The sequence below is a fragment of the Puma concolor genome, chromosome A3, assembly GCF_028749965.1.
Source record: "Puma concolor isolate L17-30 chromosome A3, mPumCon1.1.hap2, whole genome shotgun sequence".
NCBI lineage: Eukaryota > Metazoa > Chordata > Mammalia > Carnivora > Felidae > Puma > Puma concolor.
The window spans coordinates 117,925,777-117,948,131 of NC_141669.1; the positions used below are offsets into that span (position 1 = coordinate 117,925,777).

Here is a 22,355-nt window from a genome sequence, read left to right on the forward strand (position 1 = left end):
TGTTCTAGTTCATAGGCATTGTGAACTTGACATTATGCATAAGTGAAAACACATAGAATATTACAGAAATTATGCTGTTTGGTGAAAATTGTTGTAAAGAAGTACTCTCTTTATGCTGAGTGCTCTGGTTGTGGCAAATGGGACCTTGAGATCTAATGGAGTTCTCACGTGGAGATTCCTGGTGCTTATGTTCCATGAGAACCAGAAAATGCTCTGCAGAGATTATTTTTCAATCCTCTCAATTTCCCTGCTGGGTTGGTTGACCAGAAGAAACAGTTCTGGTCTGAGAGTCCATAGACTGAATCTTAGTAGCAGCCCTGCTAGTGTTCACTTGTGATCTGAGCTCTTTACAGATGTGATTTCCTCATTTTTAAAGTGATGATGTACGATCAGGTATGAATGAGACAAGGCCCTTTCACATGAGGAGAAAAGCCCATAATGCAGGGAAAAGAGCTAAGTTTTATATTAGGAACATATAAAGTGCTGTGGAAACAAAGATTCAGATTTTGTTTGTAGAGCAGGAGCTGGGACGTTAAGAGGACAAGGTGACATTTGAGTTAAACCTTAAAGTGTGAGGGTAGAGGGTTTGGACCAAGGCCAGGGAATAGGAAAGTTATTCCCATGCTGGGACCAAGCAGGGTAGAGGTTCAAAGGCATCGAGGAGAATAAATGGCTATGATCGTCTGTCCCTGAGATGCCTCTTCTGACTCTGGTCTCCACATGTTTCCCTTTCCCTCGGCCAGGCCTTTCATCACATAAGTGAATTTGGGAGGTCAGTTTAGGTTTGCATTTCCAAATTAGGTTTCTCAGAATACCAGAATCCATTTAATGAATTCTCTTCCAGTGGCAAGTTCAGGCTTCTTTGGTATCTGGATTTGTTTCTACATAAATGAGTTCAGTTGTGAGTAGCGGTTCGTACCAGAAAGAATACTCTAGAATCAAAGGGGACCTCACTTGTGCTTACTACCTGTTGTTACATCCATTTGGTTCTCACTCTGGGTAACCCTTGTCTGTAGGCCGAAATGAGTCTTGGGGCACTGGAGTGGGCCCTTCTTTGTTGCCATCTATACCTTGTGGCTTTAGACTGGCCTTCTTACAAGGGCATGCTCTCTCTCTCCTTAAAGGGAAGAGAGCCCTCTGAGCTTAATTAGATTATGGTGTCTGAAAGAGAGAACCAAGGTGGCCTGCTTCAACGAGACAGAGGTTTATTTCCCTCTCAGGTCAAACTGGAAGCAGTTGTCTGACGTCCTTCTGCTCTCATAGCTTAGTGATGATCTGGTGGAGAAATAGGGAGCAGCCTGTTCAGAGGGAAAAAAGAAGGGCTGTAGTACTTTTTTTTGGTGGAAGATGTGGGCATCAAATGCTCTAATACTTATGGACACATGCAGCCTGAGGAGACGACAAGTGGCCGTCCTAGAAGAGCCTCACCCTCCTCAGGTGACAAGCTGCTCTCTGATCCAGAGCCTTGCAGGAAGTTGCTCTTTGTGCAGCCAAGCCTGAGCATTTGGGAAGTAGCTCTGTAGTCAGGCCATACTGTGTGGCTCATGGAACAATTGGCCAAGCTGTCTAAGAGAGCTCAACAGCAGACCACCATCACCCTCCAGGGAGAGAGTATCGCAAGCAAGATAACAACAGCTAACATGTGAGAACTTGCCATGTGCTAGGCACTGTTCCAAGTTCTTTCTTGTATTGTTTTATTTAATCCTCAAAACAAATCCTATGAGGTGGGGGTACTGTTGTGCCCAGTTGATTAATTATAAACTGGGATGCAGGTGAGATGAATTAACTTGAACTGATACCTATACATCTAGCAGGTGGTGGAGCCACAATTTGAATCTAGTTGCAGAGCCTATACCCTCACTCTAGGCTCTGTGTCTGCTGTCTTTTAGGATTCCAGGGAAGGATGCCCTGCTCCTGGGTCCTGGAGTGGGCAGTGGGAGTGCCTCTCTACAGGAGACCTCTGTGCACATGGGTAATCTGAATTAGTTCGGCCTCTGGTCTCCTTGACAGCCCCTTTACCTCAGGGAATCACCAGCATTAGCTTAGTACCTGCTGGACAGTTCTCTCTGTGAGCTCTGCCATTTTACGCCACATTTGACTTCCCAGTTTTCAGCTGGAAGTCAGCGTGAGCCTCTGAAGGCTTTCTCTCTTCCCCCTGCTCTCAGAGAACACGGGCCTCTTTATAGAACAACTTCCTACGGTATCTCTTCTTTGTATCTTCATTGTTTACCCCTCTAATTGAAGCCTCAGGAAGGACTCTTTAAAGCTTAAAGTGACCATATTTCTGACCAGCTGCAACACTTGGGATCCTTTTAGTTACAAGTAACAGGAAACTCTGTTTGAATTGACTCTACAATAAAGAGGGTGTGTTGGTTCACATAGTGGGGAAGTCCAGGGGATGTATGGCTCTGGGACTATCTTATCATGTTGCCTGTCAGTGCTATTTTCAGGTTGGATACCCTTGTATCATTTGGATAGCCAAGTATCATTTAAGCCTCCATACTGCTTCATTCAAATCTAACGAGAATAAGAGCATATATCCTTTTTATGAATGTTGGACCAGAGTCCTACATTTGGGTCACATCAGTCCATTCCAATCCCTGCCTTGAACCAACTGGTCAGGCTCAGGTTATCTAAGCCTAAGACTGCAACCAGGGAATTACTGGTTAACTGAATGTGGAGTTAGTCCTGTTCAAAGCCCTTACATGCTGCACAGTGAAGGAGGGATAGAAGAAACACTGGGAGATACCCACAATGTCTCCTATGTGCAGCAGATACAAAGTGAGAAAAGAAAACAGCATAACCTGGGAGCGAGTGAGTGGTGGTGCTGTTGAACTGCAGAGCAGATCTGTGTCTTGGGCTGGTTTCCTGTTTCAAGGACAATGCTCAGTACCCAAGACTTGGAGGCCCAAGTCCTCTCACAGGTTTGAGTTCACTCTTTCTGTTTAGTAACGTATGTGATCTTGTAGCTTCTCTGAATTTCACTTCCTCCTCTGTTGAAGGGTAATGTTATTAAGGTATAGCTACATTTTATGCACAATTACCAGTTTGAAGTTATATGCTAGAAAATCTTATACGCAAAATTTGAATTAAAGCAAATCCTAAAAAGTTGGGAAAATTCATTAATCACGTGATGTCACAGTTGGTAGGCCAGTGAGAGTGTTCATTATGTCTTCATTTTTTGGGAATGTTAGTCATGAATTACCTGAGTTTGAGTAACGTGGGAACTTCAGGAATCCCTGGTATGGAATGAAGTGCCCCATCCTTCTCTTATTGCTTATTGGGTTCCCTAGAGGATGTGATTCTGTTTTATGAAATGTGAAATGAGAAAATACTGTTGTTAGAGAAGCCCAAAGGAACTCCCATACTTAGATGATAACCAGGTATGCCCTGGCATTTGGCAGTTTATACCCAATATTCAGATCTTTCTCGAGGATGCAGGACCAAGGTGGTCTCCTCTTCAGCTGCTTCTGCTACTGATGGGATTAATGCTGTTAGCTTTCCAATAAATTAATGGCTATAGTTACTTTAGTTTGGAGGTCATTAAAACTTGAATTTACAAATAAAAAACTGGATCGGGCAACAGTTTCTATATGTGTGTGGGTGAAGATACATCAGCTTAAATCACACCTTTGCTCAGATGTTTCCAGTGGCCAACTTTTTTATAAGGCCTTATACAATCTGCTTCTAGCCACATCATCTTCTCTCCCTCAACCTAATTCTAATTTCACTTCCAGCGAAGACATACAAGCTTCCTTGCTATTTATTGACTTCAAATTCCAATTGTTCATTGCTAAACATTGTTTATATGTTTATTGCTAAAATTGTTCATATGAGAAAGCAGTGGGCTTTTGTATATTAACCTGGTTTCTTTACGACCTTGCTATAATCACTATTAGTTCCAGCGTTTTTGTTTTTTGTTTTTTGTTCTTGGTCAGTTCTTTGAGATTTTCTACATAGTCATGTCTATGCAAACAAAGGTAGTTTTATTTCTTCTTTTCCAACCTGTGTAATATTTTCTTATCTTATTGTACTACTTAGGATGTCTAGCACAATGCTGAATGGAAATGTTGAGAGAGGACATCCTTGCCTTGTTCCTGATCTTAAGGAGAAAGCATTCAGTTCTTACCGTTAAACATAAAGTTAGCCATAGACTTTTTGTAGATGTCCTTTGTTAAGGAAGATTCCCTCTTCTTAATTTTCTGAGGCTTTTATCATGAGGAGTGTTGGATTTTGTCAAATGCTTTTTCTGCATCTTTGTGACAGGATTTTTATTCTTTAGCCTGGTATAGTGGATTACATTAATTGATTTTTGAATGTTGAGCCAGCCTTGTGTACCTGGAATAAATTCCACTTGGTCATAGTATATCATTTTTTCATACATTGGTGGGTTCAGTTTGCCAATATTTTTGCATCTGGGTTCATGAGAGATACTGGTCTGCAGTTTTCCTTTCTCGTAATGTCTTTGTCTGATTAGAGTAATGCTGGCTGCATAAAAAGACTTAGGAAGTAGTCCCTGTGCCTGTTTCTTCAACACCGAAAGCCAACCCTTTGAGTCTTCCACTTGCTGGCCCCCTGCCTGGAAAAGTCTTCTCCCCAGATTTCCATATGTTTCATGCTCTCCTTTCAAGTCTGTGCTCAGATATCCTTTTCTCAGTGAGGCGATCTCTGATTACATACTATTAAAATTGCAAATCTCCTCTTCTCTCATCTCTACTATTCCCCTTCCCTCCTTTATTTTTTCCATAGCACTAATCATCTTCTAAAATACTATATAACTTACTTGTTTTCTGCTGCCACCCACTAAGTATAGCTCTGTGAGGGTAGAGGTTTTGTCTTTTTTGTTGTTGTTCATTGTTGTATTCCTCCTCCCTAGAATACCGCCTGGAGCATAGTAGATGCTCAAATATTTGTTGAGTAAATGGATTTAAGCCATGACTAATAATGTAGTTATAGCCAAGAGGATCTGCAAAAATGAGTTATGTGTTTATATCTGAGGAGGAATGTTCCCAGGATCAGAGGAAAGTAAATATTGTTGATAGCTTTTATAAAATTTGGGAGGCATTTGACTATGTTTTGCTAATCAACTGTATCAACTTGGCCAAGTCAACTTATTTCTCTGGGCTTTGGTTTCTTCTTCTTTTTATTATTTATTTATTTATTTATATTTATTTATTTATTTATTTATTTATTTATTTATTTATTTATTTAAAAAAATTTTTTTAACGTTTATTTATTTTTGAGACAGAGAGAGACAAAGCATGAACGGGGGAGGGTCAGAGAGAGAGAGACACAGAATCTGAAACAGACTCCAGGCTCTGAGCTGTCAGCACAGAGCCCGACGCAGGGCTCGAACTCACGGACCGCGAGATCACAACCTGGGCTGAAGTCAGCTGCTTAACCAACTGAGCCACCCAGGCGCCCCTATTTTTTATTTTTTAAATGTTTATTTATTTTTGAGAAAGAGACAGAGCATGAGTGGGGGAGGAGCAGAGACTGAGGGAGACACAGAATTTGAAGCAGGCTCCAGGCTCTGAGCTGTCAGCGCAGAGCCCGATGCAGGGCTCAAACTCACAAACCAAACTCACAAACTGTGAGATCATGACCTGAGCTGAAGTCGGAGGCTTAACCAACTGAGCCATCCAGGCGCTCCTGGGCCTTGGTTTCTTAATCTTAAATTGTATTTTTGTAAATTAGATTTAAGGTCTTTTCTAAAGTTCTTGTTTGTTGAACTTAGTTTCTCAGTTGCAGAGTATTTTAACAAGGAGGGAACTTAGAGACCCTTAATTCCTGTGTTCTTTAGCCAGTAGATTAACTTCTGCCTGGAGAGCCCAGGCTTAACAGCTAGTACGACAGCCTGCTATCCTCTCTGATGGTTCTTGGGTGCCCCTTTGGGAGAGAGGCCTGGGTTGCGGTGCTGACATGGTGCTGAAGAGCTAGATGAACCTGCTGATAAGTATTCCATTGTATGGACACAGCACAAATGATTCATTCACCTGCTGATGGAGGTTTGGGTAGTTTCCACTTTGGGGGATTACAACTACAGCTTCAGTGGGCTTTCATGTACAAGTCTTAGTATGGACACATTATCCCTTCTCTTGAGTAAATATCTAGGGGTAGAGTGGTTAGGTCACAGAATATGTGTGCTTAAACACTTCTTAATATCTACAGAGTAAGGCGTGATCAATTATTAGCTTATACATTGGATAAGCTAAACAACTGGATTTTTGAAATAGTAAGGCTGTTGTTAACTTTGAAAACTGAAAACAGTCTCAGTAGAGTGGTAGGTGGGAAGTTTTTAGAATGGAATTAGGAAAAATTGTGAAGTGAGAAGTTTGGACAAGGGAGTGTTGATGACTTGAGTTTACTTACTGTGAAGATTAGCAGAGAATGAAGTTGTGGTATTTGGAAGGTGCAAATTGTTCATTTTTTTCCTAAGATTTTAAAAAATGTTTGTTTATTTTTGAGAGAGCAAGTTCACACAAGCAGGGGAGAGGGATAGGGTGGGGGACAGAGGATGTGAAGCGGGTTCTGAACTGACAGCTGCGAGCCCCATGTGGAGCTTGAACTCACAAACCCATGAGATCATGACCTGAGCTGAAGTTGGACGCTTAACTGACTGAGCCACCCAGGTGCCCTGTGAATTGTTCATTTTTAAATGGGTTATTTCATGTTATGTGAATTGTACTGCAATTATTTAAAAAAAAAAAAAAAAAAGAAAGAAAGAAAGAACAAATTCCTGACATGCTGGTCACGCCTCAAGCTAATTAAATCTGAATCTCTGGGGGTGGGACCTGGGCTTTCACTTTTTTTTTTTTTTTAAGTTTGTTTATCCTGAGAGAGGGAAAGTGCACATGCATGAGTGTGAGCAGGGGAGGGGCAGAGAGAGAGAATCCCCACTTGGAGCTCAAACCCATGAACCGTGAGATCATGACCTAAACTGAAATCAAGAGTTGGATGCTTAACCAGCTGAGCCACCCTGGCATTCCTGAGCATTCATTTTTTAAAAACCTCTCCCAGTGATTGCATACGTAGCCACTGAGGATCCGTGATCTAAGTAGGGTTGGCAAACTTAATCTGTAAAGGGCCAGATAAATATTTTCAGCATTGAGAGCCATAAAGTCTCCATCTTCACTCTTTACCTCTGCTGTTGAAGCATGAAAGCACCCATCATCAACAAATGAGCATAGTGTGTTTCAATAAAACTTAAAATAACAGGCAATGGGCCAGAGTTTGCCCACCATTGATCTAAAGGCTAGATGATGGGAGAAGGGTTTCTAGAGCCTTGAGGGGTTGGAAGGTGACCTAGGCAGAACCAGATCCAGAACTCTGTTTTGTTGCCAATTTTAATTCTTCACATTGGACATACACTTGAGAATAAACATCTCAGTGTTAAAAACAAAATGTTAAGCCAATACTTGTATTTAATTCCAGCTGCAAAAGACAAGGAAAAGAATAAAGAGAAGAAATTCAAAGAATTTGTGAGAGTGAAGCCAAAGAAAAAAAAGAAAAAGAAAAAGAAAACCAAACCTGGTAATTTTCCCCTTCACTTGGGTTTCCTACCATGGGATTAGGAGGGGTTACTTTCTCCCCATTCCTGGCCTCTGAGCCTGCACTGAGGAGAGGAGGGGCCAGTGGGCCTTTACTGGAGCTTGTGGGATCAGCTTAGCATGAACCCTGGCAGGGCAGGAGTCTGCTCAACCTGGGTGTTACAAGGCCACATTGACATTTAGGAAGGCCTTCTTTCTTGGCTGCGTTGGCCACCGTGCCCTGTCATAGGATAGTGCACATGAAAGCATTATAATAGGAGAGGATATGCAGATTAATGGCTATTTGCATACGCAACTCTTTTTTGTTGTTTTTTAAAGATTTTATTTTATTTTATTTTTATTTTTTAAGTAGGCTCCATGCCCAATGCAGGGCATGAACTCATGACCCTGAGATCAAGATTTGCATGCTTCACCAACTGAGCCAGCCATGCACCCTTAAAGATTTTATTTATTTTTATTTATTTTTTAATGTTTATTTATTTTTGAGAAAGAGAGAGCCCAAGTCAGGGAAGGGCAGAGAAAGGGAGACACAGAATCCAAAGCGGGCTCCAGGCTCTGACCTGTCAGCACAGAGCCCTACTCAGGGCTTGAACTCACAAGCCGTGAGATCGTGACCTGAGCCGAAGTTGGACACTTAACCAATTGAATCAACTAGGTGCCCATAAAGATTTTGTTTTTAAGTAATCTACACCTAACATGGGGCTTGAACTCATGATTCTGAGATTGAGTCGCATGCTCCACTGACTCAACCAGCCAGGCCCCCCTTTTAAAATTTGTTTTGTTTGTTTTGTTTTTGTTTTTGTTTAAATAATCTCTATACCCAGCACAACATGGGGCTTGAACTCACAACCCCGAGATCAAGAATCACAGGTTCTAGCGACTAAGCCAGGCAGGCACCCCTTACATATACAACTCTTAAACACATACCTCTAAATCTTTCAAGAAAGGATTACTTCTTGAAAATTGTGTGTCTAGCTCCCACAAAAATGTTGATTAAGAAAATCAGGGTTCCAACCTTGGGAGCTAAAGGGATGCCATGTTTTATTCTCAGTGTTATCTTCTGGCTTAGAAAACCAGTCTTATCAGGAAAAGAGGGAGAAGGGTGATGGTGAGGAGGAAGCTTTTGGTTTTGAGGTTTTTCAAGGTAGCTGGAAGTATTAATCCCTAAATCTATCCTCCACACCCCTTTGTCGTTGACTTGCTCCTCAGACTTTGAGTTGTTTGAACAGCAGTGCTGTTGGTTGGATGGGATTGATTCTGGAATGCCTTGATGATGTGTTGGGGTACTAATTCCTTCCTGATCCTGTTCTTTCAGAATGCCCTTGCAGTGAGGAAATCAGTGATACATCTCAGGAACCTTCTCCACCCAAGGCATTTGCTGTCACCAGGTGTGGGTCCTCACATAAGCCTGGGGTCCATATGAGCCCGCAGCTCCATAGCTCAGAATCTGGAAACCATAAAGGGAAAGTGAAAGTAACTGGTAAGGAGGCTGTCTGCTGGCTTCATCATTTGAATAGGACCACAGTCTGAGAAGGCTGGATTTATATTGACACTGTAACTTACTTCCCAGGTCCTCTGCAACTACAGTGGGTTATATTTTCAAAATAAAAAACTACATCAAATAAAAGAAAGGCTATTAGCTGTGCCTTTCCTAAACTTCCCTTTTCTCTAACTTTGGTCTACTTTGGTCTTGGTTGAATGCCATTCCAGTGTGTCTATAACCAAATCCATTATACCCCATCCTCTTGCACACTTGCCCTTCTCAATCCTTCATTTCTTATTGATGGACTCTGCATTTAACCTGGTTGCTTGTGGAAATCTGAGTCAACCTTGAAACCTCCTCTTCTGTAGCAATTTAGAGGGTGATTGTGAGTTTGGAGGGGATTAATAAGTATATGGAAACTACTTCGAACAGTATCTGGTACAAAATAAGTGGTCAGTAAAGGTTAGCTGTAATTATAACTTATGAGGCACCAAGATCTAGTGATTCTAGTTCTGATCATCCCTGGAATCTACCCACTTCATTTCCCACTGTCTACAGAGTTTTTAAGGTGGATCTGGATATAGACTTGATGGTAAGTCAGTTCCTGGCTGGATGGGATGAGATGGAGGAACATATTTGAGTCATTAGGATGATCTGTGTAGTTGATGGGGAGTTGGACCTTCTCTGCTGTTGTGCTCTGTGACCTTGAGTAGCCACTTACCTTGGGCCTCACTCAGTAAAATGAGGAAGTGGAGTTCAGTTCATTGCCAGGTAGCATACATCATTTAGCTGTCATTAGATGACAGGCCCAAGGAATAGATTGGAGTTCCCATTTCTGAGTTCTGTGAAAGTTCATAGAGGAGTGGGGCTGTAAGGTCATTTCCACTCTTGACATCCTAGGTTTTTAGAAAGATTATAACTATAATTTAAAATAGTGACTGTTGTTTTCCTTTTCCTCTCAGAGGAGGATAATCTGAGTGAGTCCTCTTCTGAGAGCTTTCTTTGGAGTGACGAGGAGTATGGCCAAGATGTTGATGTGACTACCAACCCAGACGAGGAACTCGATGGGGACGACCGCTATGATTTTGAAGTGGTCCGCTGCATCTGTGAGGTTCAGGAAGAAAATGACTTCATGATTCAGGTAGGTAGAGCTTCCAGGAGACAGACGTTGAGAAACACAAACTAGTCCTTAGAGGGAATTTTGAGCGACTGCAGTTTGAGGCCAATAAACACAATAGGTCATGTTAGAAGCCTCAGCCAGATAGGCAGTAATAGTAGAAGCACTTGAGCTTTACTTTGTAGTGCAGCTTCCTCTGAATCTCAGACTGGTGTAAATAGCCCATTAGTAGACTAAGAGAAGACTTGAGATACCACTGAGTCTGAAAGTCTCCTGCTCTGCTTGGGGCAGCTGGGACCCACCAATGGGATGAGGCTTGCCTGTGGTCACACAGTAAGGAGTTGAATAACAGGGATCCAAATCTCTGGAGTGGCAGCTGAATCTTCCTATGGTCCCTTACTTTCTCTCTGATATAAAATTTCTCTATGGCCTAAAGAAATGGAGGCCAGTTTTATAACTTGTCTGTTTCTTATTCTTTATTTTCCTAACATTTGTATCTGTCATCTCCATCCCTGGATTTGCCTATGGGGTAGGCCTCCTCCGCTGCTTGGGGAGACCATCACTGGCCAGAGCCTGCTTGCCTCTGGCCCTTCTTTTGCTCTTAATGACAGTTCTGGTGAAGGTGGCTGCTGTCTGGCTGACTCTAAAGGCTGTTATAAATACCCTGCGTGTCTTGGCAGCTGCCTGGACTGTCCAAGGAACCTGAGTTTTTAAAGTAAGTCATGGTTATATTGGTTAGGATTCTTTGGGTATTTGTTTTTGAATAGCCTTCATGGTAATCTCTGGGAATTCAGAGTACATGAATGGTTTCAAATAGTACCTCGTATTTATGACCTTTAGTAAGCCTCAGGTCAGTGGTTTTCAGACCTTTTCAACATCAGAACCCCTTTTCCTATGAATTCTTTCATAGTATCACAAAATGTCTAACAAGTTAAATGCAGTAGTTTTGAAAATTCAGAATAAGTCATCTTCACTTTTGAGTTCAGAAATTTGAATGTCATGTTTTTCCTTTTTTTTTTAATGGCATGCTTTTTCCTATGAAGTCGCCTATGCCATCAGGGTTCTGAGTGACAGTTGCCAACTTGGAGCATTTCAGTGATTCAGTAGGTTTTCTCTTTTTGTGACATGGCCATTTGTATAGGTGACTCTTCCTAAACAGCAGGCTGTGTGGTCATTTTGGTTAAACAGAGATGGGAGGGAAAGCTTTGTTCCGAGTATAGCACAATAGTGAGCGAGCCTAGCAGTACAGAATTATATGTACTGGTGGGTTGTGTTGTCTTAGTCTTGACTTTAAGTTTGGAATACATTTGAATGTGCATTTTGTGTTTTAGTTTTGAAAAATAGACCTATTTTTTTTTTAATTTTTTTTTAACATTTATTTATTTTTGAGACAGAGAGAGACACAGCATGAATGGGGGAGGGGCAGAGAGAGAGGGAGACACAGAATTGGAAGCAGGCTCCAGGCTCTGAGCCATCAGCCCAGAGCCCGACGCGGGGCTCAAACTCGCGGACCGCGAGATCGTGACCTGAGCTGAAGTCGGACGCTTAACCGACTGAGCCACCCAGGCGCCCCAAATAGACCTATTTTTAAAAAGACACCCATTTGCAGAAGCTCAGTAGACTAGAACTTGAAAACTAATACAACATGGAAACTATTGTTTTAGTAGAATATTTTTTTAAGTTTGGTTTTTAAAAGGATGTCGAGGGGCGCCTGGGTGGCTCGGTCGGTTAAGCGTCCGACTTCGGCTCAGGTCATGATCTCACGGTCCGTGAGTTCGAGCCCCGCGTCGGGCTCTGTGCTGACAGCTTAGAGCCTGGAGCCTGTTTCAGATTCTGTGTCTCCCTCTCTCTGCCCCTCCCCTGTTCATGCTCTGTCTCTCTCTGTCTCAAAAATAAATAAACGTTAAAAAAAATAATAAATTAAAAAAAAAATAATAAAAGGATGTTGATTGGGGAACCTGGGTGGCTCAGTTGGTTAAGCGTCTGACTTCGGCTCAGGTCATGATCTCACCAGCTCATGAGTTCAAGCCCCACGTCGAGCTCTGTGCTGACAGCTCAGAGCCTGGAGCCCACTTTGGATTCTGTGTCTCCCCCTCTCTCTGCTCCTCCCCCACTCATGCTCTGTCTCTCTCTCTCACTCACTCTCTCCTTCAAAAATAAACAAACATTAAAAAAAATTAAAAAAAAAAAAGGATGTTGATTGTTAGTTTTTATCTTTACTCTGTGGGCGTGTGCTCAGTTCTGGGCTTTGGAAGCCTGGTTTGGTCTTCATTTGTCCATAGGAATCTTTAGTGGGTGAGTAGTGAAGGGTCTTCCTGGCAAGACTATTCTAGTTAATCAGTATAAGAGACCTGCTTCTGATTCACTGTACTTTTTCCATTGATTTTCCTATAAGTAGCAAGGATTAGAGGGGGTTTGGGCAGGGGGAGAACTTTGTGTGTCATTATGTGCTAAAGGAAGAAACTTACTTAGGTTTGGAGCTGTTGAGGCCATGCCAGCTGTTACAAGGCAGAGTCTGGAAGTGACTTCCATCTCCAACTTCCTAGGCTCTACATGGTCATCTCCTAGCTCAGCTCAGCTCAGCTCAATGCTTGTGACTTCCTGTCTGGTATTGTGATGATGAGCTCACTTCGGAACACCTTGGATTTTGCTGTGGAAGACTTTTCTGTGCTGTCTGCTTGCTGTCCAGCTGGTTTTATGGCATAGAAGGACAGTTTTGACTTCCTGTCATGAGCAATATACCTTTTCTACTCAGTAAGTTTAGCAAAAGGCATACATTAGGAAGGAGCTAACTGGAACAAATATAATTTAAACTTCATAAATGTATTCATTTACATGTGTTCATCACCTAGGAAGATGCAATAATTATTTTTTAAATAAATTTTTAACTTACATTGATAATTTGCACCACCCTAGAATACATTTAGAGTTAGTTATGTAGAAGAGGCCTACCTTACTTTAAAGGAATAATTTTCTCTAATCATTTTAATTACTTTATTGGTATTAGATTTTATTTGCCAGTGCTAATAATTTATATCATTGGGAGGTTAATAATCATGAATATTTGAGAAATCTTTGTGCCACATAAAAAATGAACATCAGGAAATCCATTTGATACTCAAATTATTTTAATTGCTTTAGGGCAGGTTTGGGCAAACTTTTTCTTAAAGGGCTAGGTGATAAATTTTGTAGGCTTTGAGGGCCATGTGGTCTTTGTTGCAACTACTCAGCTCTGCCTCAGTCATGCGTAGGCATTATGTAATGAATGAACATGGCTGTGTTCCTATGAGACTTTATTTACAAAAACAGGACTTGAACTGAATTTAGCCTCTGGACAGTAGTTTGCCCTAGACTAACAATATTTGTTAGGTTATGTGCCAAACCCAGTAAAAATTGTGTAGCAGTTTTAAACAGAAGCCCATTTTAAAAGCTTTGTTTGTTTTAAAATTTATATTGTTTATTTGTTGCTGGCTAATGCATTCACATAGTTCAAAGTCCAAAAGGTATATACATGGATATACAGAGGAAATCTGACCCCCCACTTCTCCTTCCCTCAAAGCAGCCCTTATCAACTTCTCATGTAGCATTCTGGAAACACTCTGTGACTAATCAAGCAATAACAAATATATTCTCTACATTTTTTTCCTTTTTTTTTGGTGTAAAATAACAAAATTTACCATTTTAAACCATTTTTAAGTGTATGTGGCATTAGGTGAATTGGCATTGAGTACATTCACATTGCTGTGCAACTATCTTTTTTTTTTTTAAACACAGATGTTGTTTTATATGTAGTATTTTCAGTATATTCTCATTTAACAATAGTTGAAGACTATTCCATTTTCAAACATAAAAAAGCTTTTTCATTTTTTTTAATGTTTTATTTTTTGAGAGAGAGTACAGGTGGGGGAGGGGCACAGAGAGAGAGGAGGACAGATGATCCGAAGCAGGTTCTACGCTGACAGGCTTACAGCAGTGAGCCCGATGCAGGGCTCAAACCCATGAACTGTGAGATCATGGCCTGAGCCGAAGTTGGACGCTTAACTGACTGAGCCACCCAGGAGCCCCTTCTTTTTTTTTTTTTTTTTTTTTTTTTTTTTAAGGCTGCATAATGAATGGATAGATCATCATTTATTTAACCCTTCCCCTGTTGATGACATATAGATTGTTTCTAACCTTAACAGTAATGTAATGAATAATTTTTTGTAGGTGTATCTATGAGACCAAGTTTTGGAAGTAGAATTCCTGGGCCACAGGTTATGTGCATGTCTAAATTTGACAAATGTTATTTTTTCTCATAGCAATATTATATAAACCCTCCCTGAAGGTTGTACCAAAGAACAGTCTTAGGAGCACCTTGTTCAGTACAGAGTATTATCAGACTTTATCTTTGCTTTTCAGATAAGTGAAAAAATAGTCTTATTGGTATAACCATTTTGTAATTTATTTTTAAATACACTTAAAAAAAAGTTTCGTACTTGTAGCATTTGGAAAATGCAGAAAATCACGAAGAAGAAAACAATTACCTGTATTATTTTTACCCCAGGGATAACTGCTGTTAATATTTTGGAACACACATATACATGTGCATATAAATGAAAATTATGCTCTATAAATAGTTTTTTATGAGACTAACACATTTATAAAAGTAGCAAATGTTTATTATAAAAATTTCAGACAGTGCATAAATGTATACAGAATTAGTTGATATTTATAGGGGCATCTGACTGGCTCAGTCAGTAGAGCATTTGACTCTTGATCTTGGGGTCATGAGTTCGAGCCCCATGTTGGGTATAGATATCACTGAAATAAACTAAAAAAAAAAGGATTACTTGATATTTTTATGTAATCCCCAAACCTGGAAATGCTAATGTGTATTGCATATTATTAGTTGGGTTTATTTGAACATCTTTTTATTTAAGAATTAGATTTTTTTTTTAATGTTCATTTAGTTTTGAGAGAGAGAGTACAAGTGGGGCAGGGGCACGGAGGTAGACAGAAGATCTGAAGATAGCTGTTCACAGACAGCAGACAGCCCAATGTGGGGCTCAAACCCACGAACTGCGAGATTATGATTTAAGCCAAAGTCAGACACTTAACCGAATGAGCCACCCAGGTGCCCCCAAAGAATCTAATTCTTGGGGCGCCTGGGTAGCTCAGTTGGTTGAGCATCTGACTTCAGCTCAGGTCATGATCTTACCACTTGTGTGTTCATGCCCTGCATCGGGCTTTGTGCTGACAGCTCAGAGCCTAGAGTCTGCTTTGGATTCTGTGTCTCCCTCTCTCTCTGTCCCTCCCCCACTCGCACATTGTCTTTCTCTCTCTCTCAAAAATAAATAGACATTTTAAGAAAAAGATTTTTTTCCTTTGACTTGTCTGTTCATGTCCTTTATCCATCTTTCTGTGTATGGTTGGTTGTTTTCCTACTTGTTTGTATAGCCTTTTTGTAGACACATTCTTGTATCAGTTGTGAGAAGAGTTAAAAATATTTGAATATTTGTACGTGCTTTGTCATCTTTTAACTTCCAGATTTTTTGAATCAACTATATCAAACTTTTCTTTGATGGCTTCTGAGATTTGAGTAACAATTGTTTCCTCATTAGAAGTTCATAAAAATTTATAACAGAATTCTCTCATGGTTGATTCTGATACTTTTGAAGTTTCACTTATTTTTCTTAAAGCTGTATAAATATTTGAACCACCTGGAATTTTTCTTGGTATAAGGTGTGAGAGCTATGGCTACCCAGTTGTCCCAACACATGCCTCATTATTGAGATGTTACCTTTTCTTACTTTATTTCCATATGTATTTGGATTGCTTTTTTGGATTCTCCTTTTCCATTGATCCATCTGTTTATATATTGCTTGGACAATTCTATTTTACTTATTTTATCTTTGTAATATTTTTTAAATATCTGATAGGGCTAGTACCCCCTTTTATTCTTTTTTTAACAAATTTCCTGGCTGTTAATTTTAGGATCAGCTTCTATCCAGTTCCACAGCTATTCATTTATTGCTTATTTTTATTATTTTTTAAATTTTTATTATTTTCATAAATTTAACCTAAGGACAAAAGACATCATTATGATGACTCTTGCTATCCAGGAATAAGATATACCTTACCGTTGAATTAAGTCTTTGTGTCCTTTAAATAGTATTTTAGAATTTTCTTCATAGAGATTTTGCATGTTTTATTCTTAGATATTCTTGGATATCTTATCTTAGATATTCTGTTCTTAGATAGTCTTAGGTTTATTCTTAGATATTTTACCCTTTCTGTTATTATTCTTGTTCATTTCTAAATTTAAACTTCTGAAAATGAATGCCAAACCCATATGTAAAAAGTTATTTTGAAGTTTTCAACTTAACTATATTTGATTGAATTTTAGTGAACCCTAGTTCTCAAGACACTTAAAAACTCATTGGTGAGACAGACTTTCATTCTTAATTCTGTTTTCTGCTACTAACTCCCTGTGTTATTGTGCACTCTTTACTTTCCCTCTCAGCCCTAGTTCCCTCATCTGTCAGTTGAAGAATTTGGATCGGTTCTGAATCTGTCTTCCAGCTTTGCTTCCAGCTATTGATTCTGATGCAGTTAGCCTTCTAGAGGATTCATATTTGCCCACAAAAGCCCTCTTGATGCCAGGGCCTGTCTGACTCCAAATAGATGAGGACTTTAGTTCCTTGTGGCTAGGCTGGTGGCCCACCCTCAAGGCCATGCTGGGAAGGAAGGAAGCTCATTGTCCACCTTCCAGAGCTGTCCACTTGGTTGGGTAGTTAAAGGCTTAGGGTCCTGATTTGAGATTGTATGAAGTGTCCTAGTATCTGATTTGGTATCACTTTTCCTTTCCATTCCCTCCTCTGGACCCTTAGCCCTCAGGCTTACTATCCTCAGGCCATCCACATAACTCCCAGTGCTGCCCTCATTCATTGTCTGCTTCTTTCTTTCCCCCTTTGGCTCCTCCCCCTTCTTCTCCCCACTTTCCCTATAGCCCCTTACCCAAGTAAGGCAGTGGAGCCTCCGGGAAAAAGAACTAGCTTTGCCATTAGCCAGGCCTGTGTTCTGACAGGCTTCTCTTCACCATTGCTTCTCTTCAGCTGTGTGACCTTTGGTAAGATTTAGAGAGAATAAACTTGAAGTGCTAATATGTGATTACTCCAGGAGCTAGCAAAGTAAATTAGGTTGTCCATTAGTAGTAGTAATAGGTGCCTAATACATAAAGGCTATGTGCTGGGCTCTGTGATGGGAACTTTTATATATATGACTGGTGATTCCTCACAAACAGCCCCACATGGTCAGTAGGAATAGTACCTGATTTTGTAAATGGAGAAAACTGAAGCCCCAGGAGGAGAAGTGACCTATGCAAGGTCATACAGCTAATGAATGTCTGAGCTAGAATTCAAACTTGGGTTTTGTCATTCCAAGTTAAATCTTCCTCTGAGGACTTGAACAGTTTTTCCTCTGTTCTCATAAAGCGATCAGAAAAGTGAAGCCTCTAGAAATGGAGAGAAAACAGTCGTTTTTGTAAGATCACACTATTTTATAGATCTAAAAATGATCTTCATCTGTGCTGTCTGGTGCAAAAGCCACCAACCTCATGTGGCTGTTGAGCGCTTAGGATGTGGCTAATAGGACCGAGGAACTGAATTTTAACTTAATTTGTTAATTTAAATGTAAAGAGCCACAGGTGGCCAGTGGCTGCCATAGTGGCAGGCACAGTTGTAGATGAGGGGTTGCAGCTCAGCTCCTGAGTAGGTCAATTGGGAGTGCTCTCCCTCCCTGATCCTTCTCCTGCCCCTCCCCTTATAGTGGGTCTTATTTTTGGATAGAGGATACCTTCTGAGTTTAATTTTTATTGCTTCTTTAATTCTAACAGTGTGAAGAGTGCCAGTGCTGGCAGCATGGGGTCTGCATGGGATTACTGGAAGAAAATGTGCCAGAGAAATACACCTGTTATGTTTGCCAAGACCCTCCAGGTAGAGATTTCTGGAGTCAGGGATGTTAACAAATGTAGCCTTTTCCACAGCTGGCCCTGAAGCAGCCTGTCTGTGGTCTTGAGACTCATTTCTTCGACATTGGCTAGACTGACTCCTCCTTGCCCCTGCTGCTAGCTCACTTGGCCTGCTGTCCTGAACTTAGCAGTGAGAGAGTATGTGTGAAGCCTGTGGAAGGCCTGGCCTGGAGCTAGAATTATTTTTTTATTGTTATGAAAATGGTATAAGATCTATCCTCTTAACAAATTTTTAAGTATACAATACACTATTGTTTATAAACTGTAAACACAGCATTGTACAGCAGGTCTCTAGAACTTTTTCATCTTGCGTGACTGAAACTCTAAAAATTGTGTAATGCCTTACAGATATGCGTGTCATCCTTGCTTAGGGGCCATGCCAGTCTTGTCTGTATTGTGCCAGTTTTAGAATATGTGCTGCTGGAGCAAGCACCTTTTCCTTTTATTGAGGGTTCATGAAGAGGTGGGCTCTGTCTTTGGCTTTTTGGGGCTGTTGGAGGTTAGGAATATGCCTCTGCTCCCTCTGGTGGCACCTGCCCTCCATTGCATCACCTGGAAGAGAGATCTGCCCTTGAGGGGAAGGGGAAAGGTATATATATATATATAGTTGGTAGAGCTTGACTGCTACCCAAAGCAGTGAATTAATTCCTTAGCAGAATCAGTTGAGTTTCATTGTTCATGGCCTCATGGCTGGCCTGTGGCTCTTAGGTGCCCCTTTCCAGAAGTCTTAAATCTGTGGTTCTTGTCTTGCTGTCAGTGGAGTGGTTACATCTTCTCCCTTCACCACTGGTAAAGTTTCTCCCCTTGGCTCCAGTCCCATGATCCCCTTACAAGGCTAGACAGTGTTCAAGAGCCTCTACTTCTGTTGATTCTTTGAGTCCTATGAGGTGGGTCTGGTAGGAGCTCCTATTCCTGTTTTTACTTATGAGGAAGAAATTGGTGCCTAGGGACATGAATGACTTTCCCAATCTCATAAAGAAAATTGGAATTAAAACTGGCTTGTGGGGCCAAATCTTGATTTTGTTGGTTGTGTAGGGAGGGTCTAGTCACTATAGTTTGTTTTCTAGCAAGTGTGTCCCTTTGGGACCTGATGACCTCAGTCATGGTACTGTATCTCCTTGTGCTGGATGAGTCTATAGATGGAGAGGAATCTGCCCACTTGCTGCTTTTTCCCGAGGAAAGAATATGGTCAGAAGATTAGTCTGTGAATCATAGAATACTATCCATGGGCAGGATCTCAGAGACCACTCAGTTTAGCCCTGATATTTGATAGGTGAGCAAATATAGGCCCAGAAGGAACATGAAGGGGCCAAGGTCAGTCAGCCAGATAATGCTAGATAGGAGAGGAGAACCACTGCCTTGACCTTTGTCTTGTAAAACAGGTGTTACTGCTCTGAATCCTGCTGCTCAGGCCCCTCCTGCAGCAGCTGCCTCTGAGAGGCCACACATAATCCCTGGGGCTCCTTGGCACTGTTTACATATCTGTTTACTTTATTTTCTCTCACTCCTTCCCTCCGTTTCCCCCTTTTTACAAATCATACACACCATCTTCATCAACTCCTCTGCACTCCTTTGAACTTTTACAACTCTAATTGCCAACACTGCAAATAGACTCCTCCTTGAATTGAGTGCTGTCTTTTACATTTAAAGGCAGTGTTTGACTCTGCAGTGTTTGACTCTGCAGTGTCTTGGGCCAGGAATTTAACCTAACACTTATTCTTTAAAGGTTACTTATAGATGTTTTTAACAGAATCGAGGTGCATCCCTACCATGTGTTTTAGTAAAGCCAGAAAGAGCCCAAGGACCTTGATAGATATTACATGGGTTATTTAACGGTTTTTATAGATAGCGGGAGGTAAAAATGCCTGTCTGGTTGAAATCTGTTCTCTAGGCTTTTGGAGCAGGAAACACCACCAAGTCATGTATGGTTGTGTTTTCAGTTCTTCCTAAGGATCCCTGTAATGAATAAGCTCACTGAAACCATCCAATTCATATGTCACTTTAACAGATGGGAAATGGAGGTTCAGAGAAGGGAGAGTGCCTGACTATTTAGTAAGGTGGTATGTGACAGTTGGAAGGAGGATTTGAACCTTGTTTTCATTTGATAAATCCATTTCAGATGTATTTTGCTAAATGCTGGGGTTACAACTATAAATAAGGTGCTTCCTATTATTCTTGCTCTTAGTGGAGTTGGCGCCAGAAACAGATGTCAGAATAAGTAAAATAAGCAAGAAGATGTTAGATAGGGATGAATGCTTTGGGGTGGGGGGGGGCGGGGGGCGGGGAGAAGGAAGCAACCAGATAGGGAATGAGTAGGAGGCTTTTGAAGAGGCTTTCTTACTTTGGAAGATAACAAAAGGCCTCTCTGAGGAGGTGGAAAGATGCCAGTTCTGTGGCTTGGGGAATGGTACTCCAGACAGAGAGGATGTTAGGATAGAGATCCTAAGACTGAAAAGTGGGATATGTTCCAGAAACTGAAAGGAGGCCACTGTAAGGGTAAGGCAAGGAGGGCAGGAAGGAGCTGGGTGCTGTTGGCCTCATTAGGCCAGTGTTAGGGCTTTGGCTTTTCTTTTGTATGTAGTAGGAAGTCATTGAAGGTTTTAAATAGGAGAGGTAATGATGTGATTTAAATTTAAAGAGGTACCCAGGTTCCCACTCCACCTCTGGCCAGTTCTAGGAGTTCAGGAAATTTACATCTTACTGCTTTATCCCCAACCCCTATTAGGGAGCCTGGCATGTAGTAAATGTATATTGGTGCCAAGTAAATGTATATTGGATGAATGAATAAAATGAACACACCAATCCATCCTTCCAATAATTTATGTGATGATTGTACAATGATGCAGTGGTTTCCATCAGGCCATGTATTAACTCTCTTATTGTCACTGCTTTAGGTCAGAGGCCTGGCTTCAAGTACTGGTATGACAAGGAGTGGTTGAGCAGGGGACATATGCATGGCCTGGCATTCTTAGAAGAGAACTACTCCCACCAGAATGCCAAGAAGATTGTGGCCACCCACCAGCTTCTTGGAGATGTGCAGAGAGTGATCGAGGTTCTGCATGGCCTGCAGCTCAAGATGAGCATCTTACAGTAAGTGCGGCACCTGCAGCTTTGGGGAGGAGTCACATCTGACATCGTGGCGGGGGAGGGCAGGATAAATTTGAAAAATTGGAAAGACACAAAATCAGTGATAAGACAAATGAGTTTGAGACCTTTACTAAAAATTCTCAGTTACACGATAAACATTTTTTTGAAAAAAAAATCAACCATATACAGGTATAATTTACATATAATTAAGTTTGCTAATCTTAAAGGTTCATTTAGGGTTCTTTTTTTAATTATGTTTTGATGTTTGTTTATTTTTGAGAGAAAGAGACAGAGTGGGAACAGGGGAGCGGCAGAGAGAGAGGGAGACACAGAATCTGAAGCAGGCTCCAGGCTCTGAACCGTCAGCACAGAGCCGGACACAGGGCTCAAACCCACAAACTGTGGGATCATGACCTGAGCTGAAGTTGGATGCTTAACTGAGCCACCCAGGCAGCCCTAGGTTTTTTTTTTTAATGTTTATTCATTTTTGAGAGAGAGAGTGTGTGTGTGCCTGCATGCCTGTGGGGCAGGAGCAGGGAGAGAGGGGGACAGAGGATCCAAAGTGGGCTATGTGCTGACAGCAGAGAGCCCAAGTCAGACTTGAACTCATGAACCATGAGATTGTGACCTGAGCCGAAGTAACCGATTGAGCCACTCAGGCACCCCAAGGGTTCATTGAGTTTTGACAAATGTATAGACCCTTGTAACCACCACCATTATCAAAATATGGTGTATGTATATATAGTTTAGTTTGTTTACTATTTTGCTATACAGTTCTGAATTTTCTTTTTTAGTTTTTTTTTTTAATGTTTGTTTTTGAGAGAGAGAGAGAGCATGAGCAGGAGAGGGGCAGAGAGAGAGGGAGACACAGAATCTGAAGCAGGCTCCGGCTCCGAGCTGTCAGCACAGAGCCTGATGTGGGGCTTGAACTCATGAACTGTGAGATCATGACCTGAGCTGAAGTTGAACACTCAACCGACTGAGCCACCAGGCGCCCCCTGAATTTTTTTTATTGTGGTAAAATATACATAATATAAAATTTACCATCTTAACTTTTTAATATACCGTTCAGTAGTGTTAAGTACATTCACCTGTTGAAACCAATCTCCA

General features: G+C 41.1%; 1 protein-coding gene and 1 non-coding gene across 7 annotated transcripts in view; one reads left to right on the forward strand and one right to left on the reverse strand.

Moving 5' to 3' along the window:
- PHF20 (PHD finger protein 20) overlaps positions 1–22,355 on the forward strand; it is a 172,751-nt gene that overhangs the window by 135,084 nt on the left and 15,312 nt on the right. For all 6 annotated transcript variants that reach the window (XM_086702082.1, XM_086702084.1, XM_025931715.2 and 3 more), the window contains 5 exons: positions 7,435–7,533; positions 8,866–9,030; positions 9,996–10,174; positions 18,024–18,123; positions 21,053–21,248. In XM_086702082.1, coding sequence (XP_086558208.1) covers positions 7,435–7,533; positions 8,866–9,030; positions 9,996–10,174; positions 18,024–18,123; positions 21,053–21,248 — 739 coding nt within the window. The remainder of the gene's footprint in view (positions 1–7,434; positions 7,534–8,865; positions 9,031–9,995; positions 10,175–18,023; positions 18,124–21,052; positions 21,249–22,355) is intronic.
- LOC112869794 (U6 spliceosomal RNA) lies at positions 18,485–18,591 on the reverse strand. The gene has a single exon (XR_003224440.1). It is a non-coding gene; the product is annotated as a U6 spliceosomal RNA (small nuclear RNA).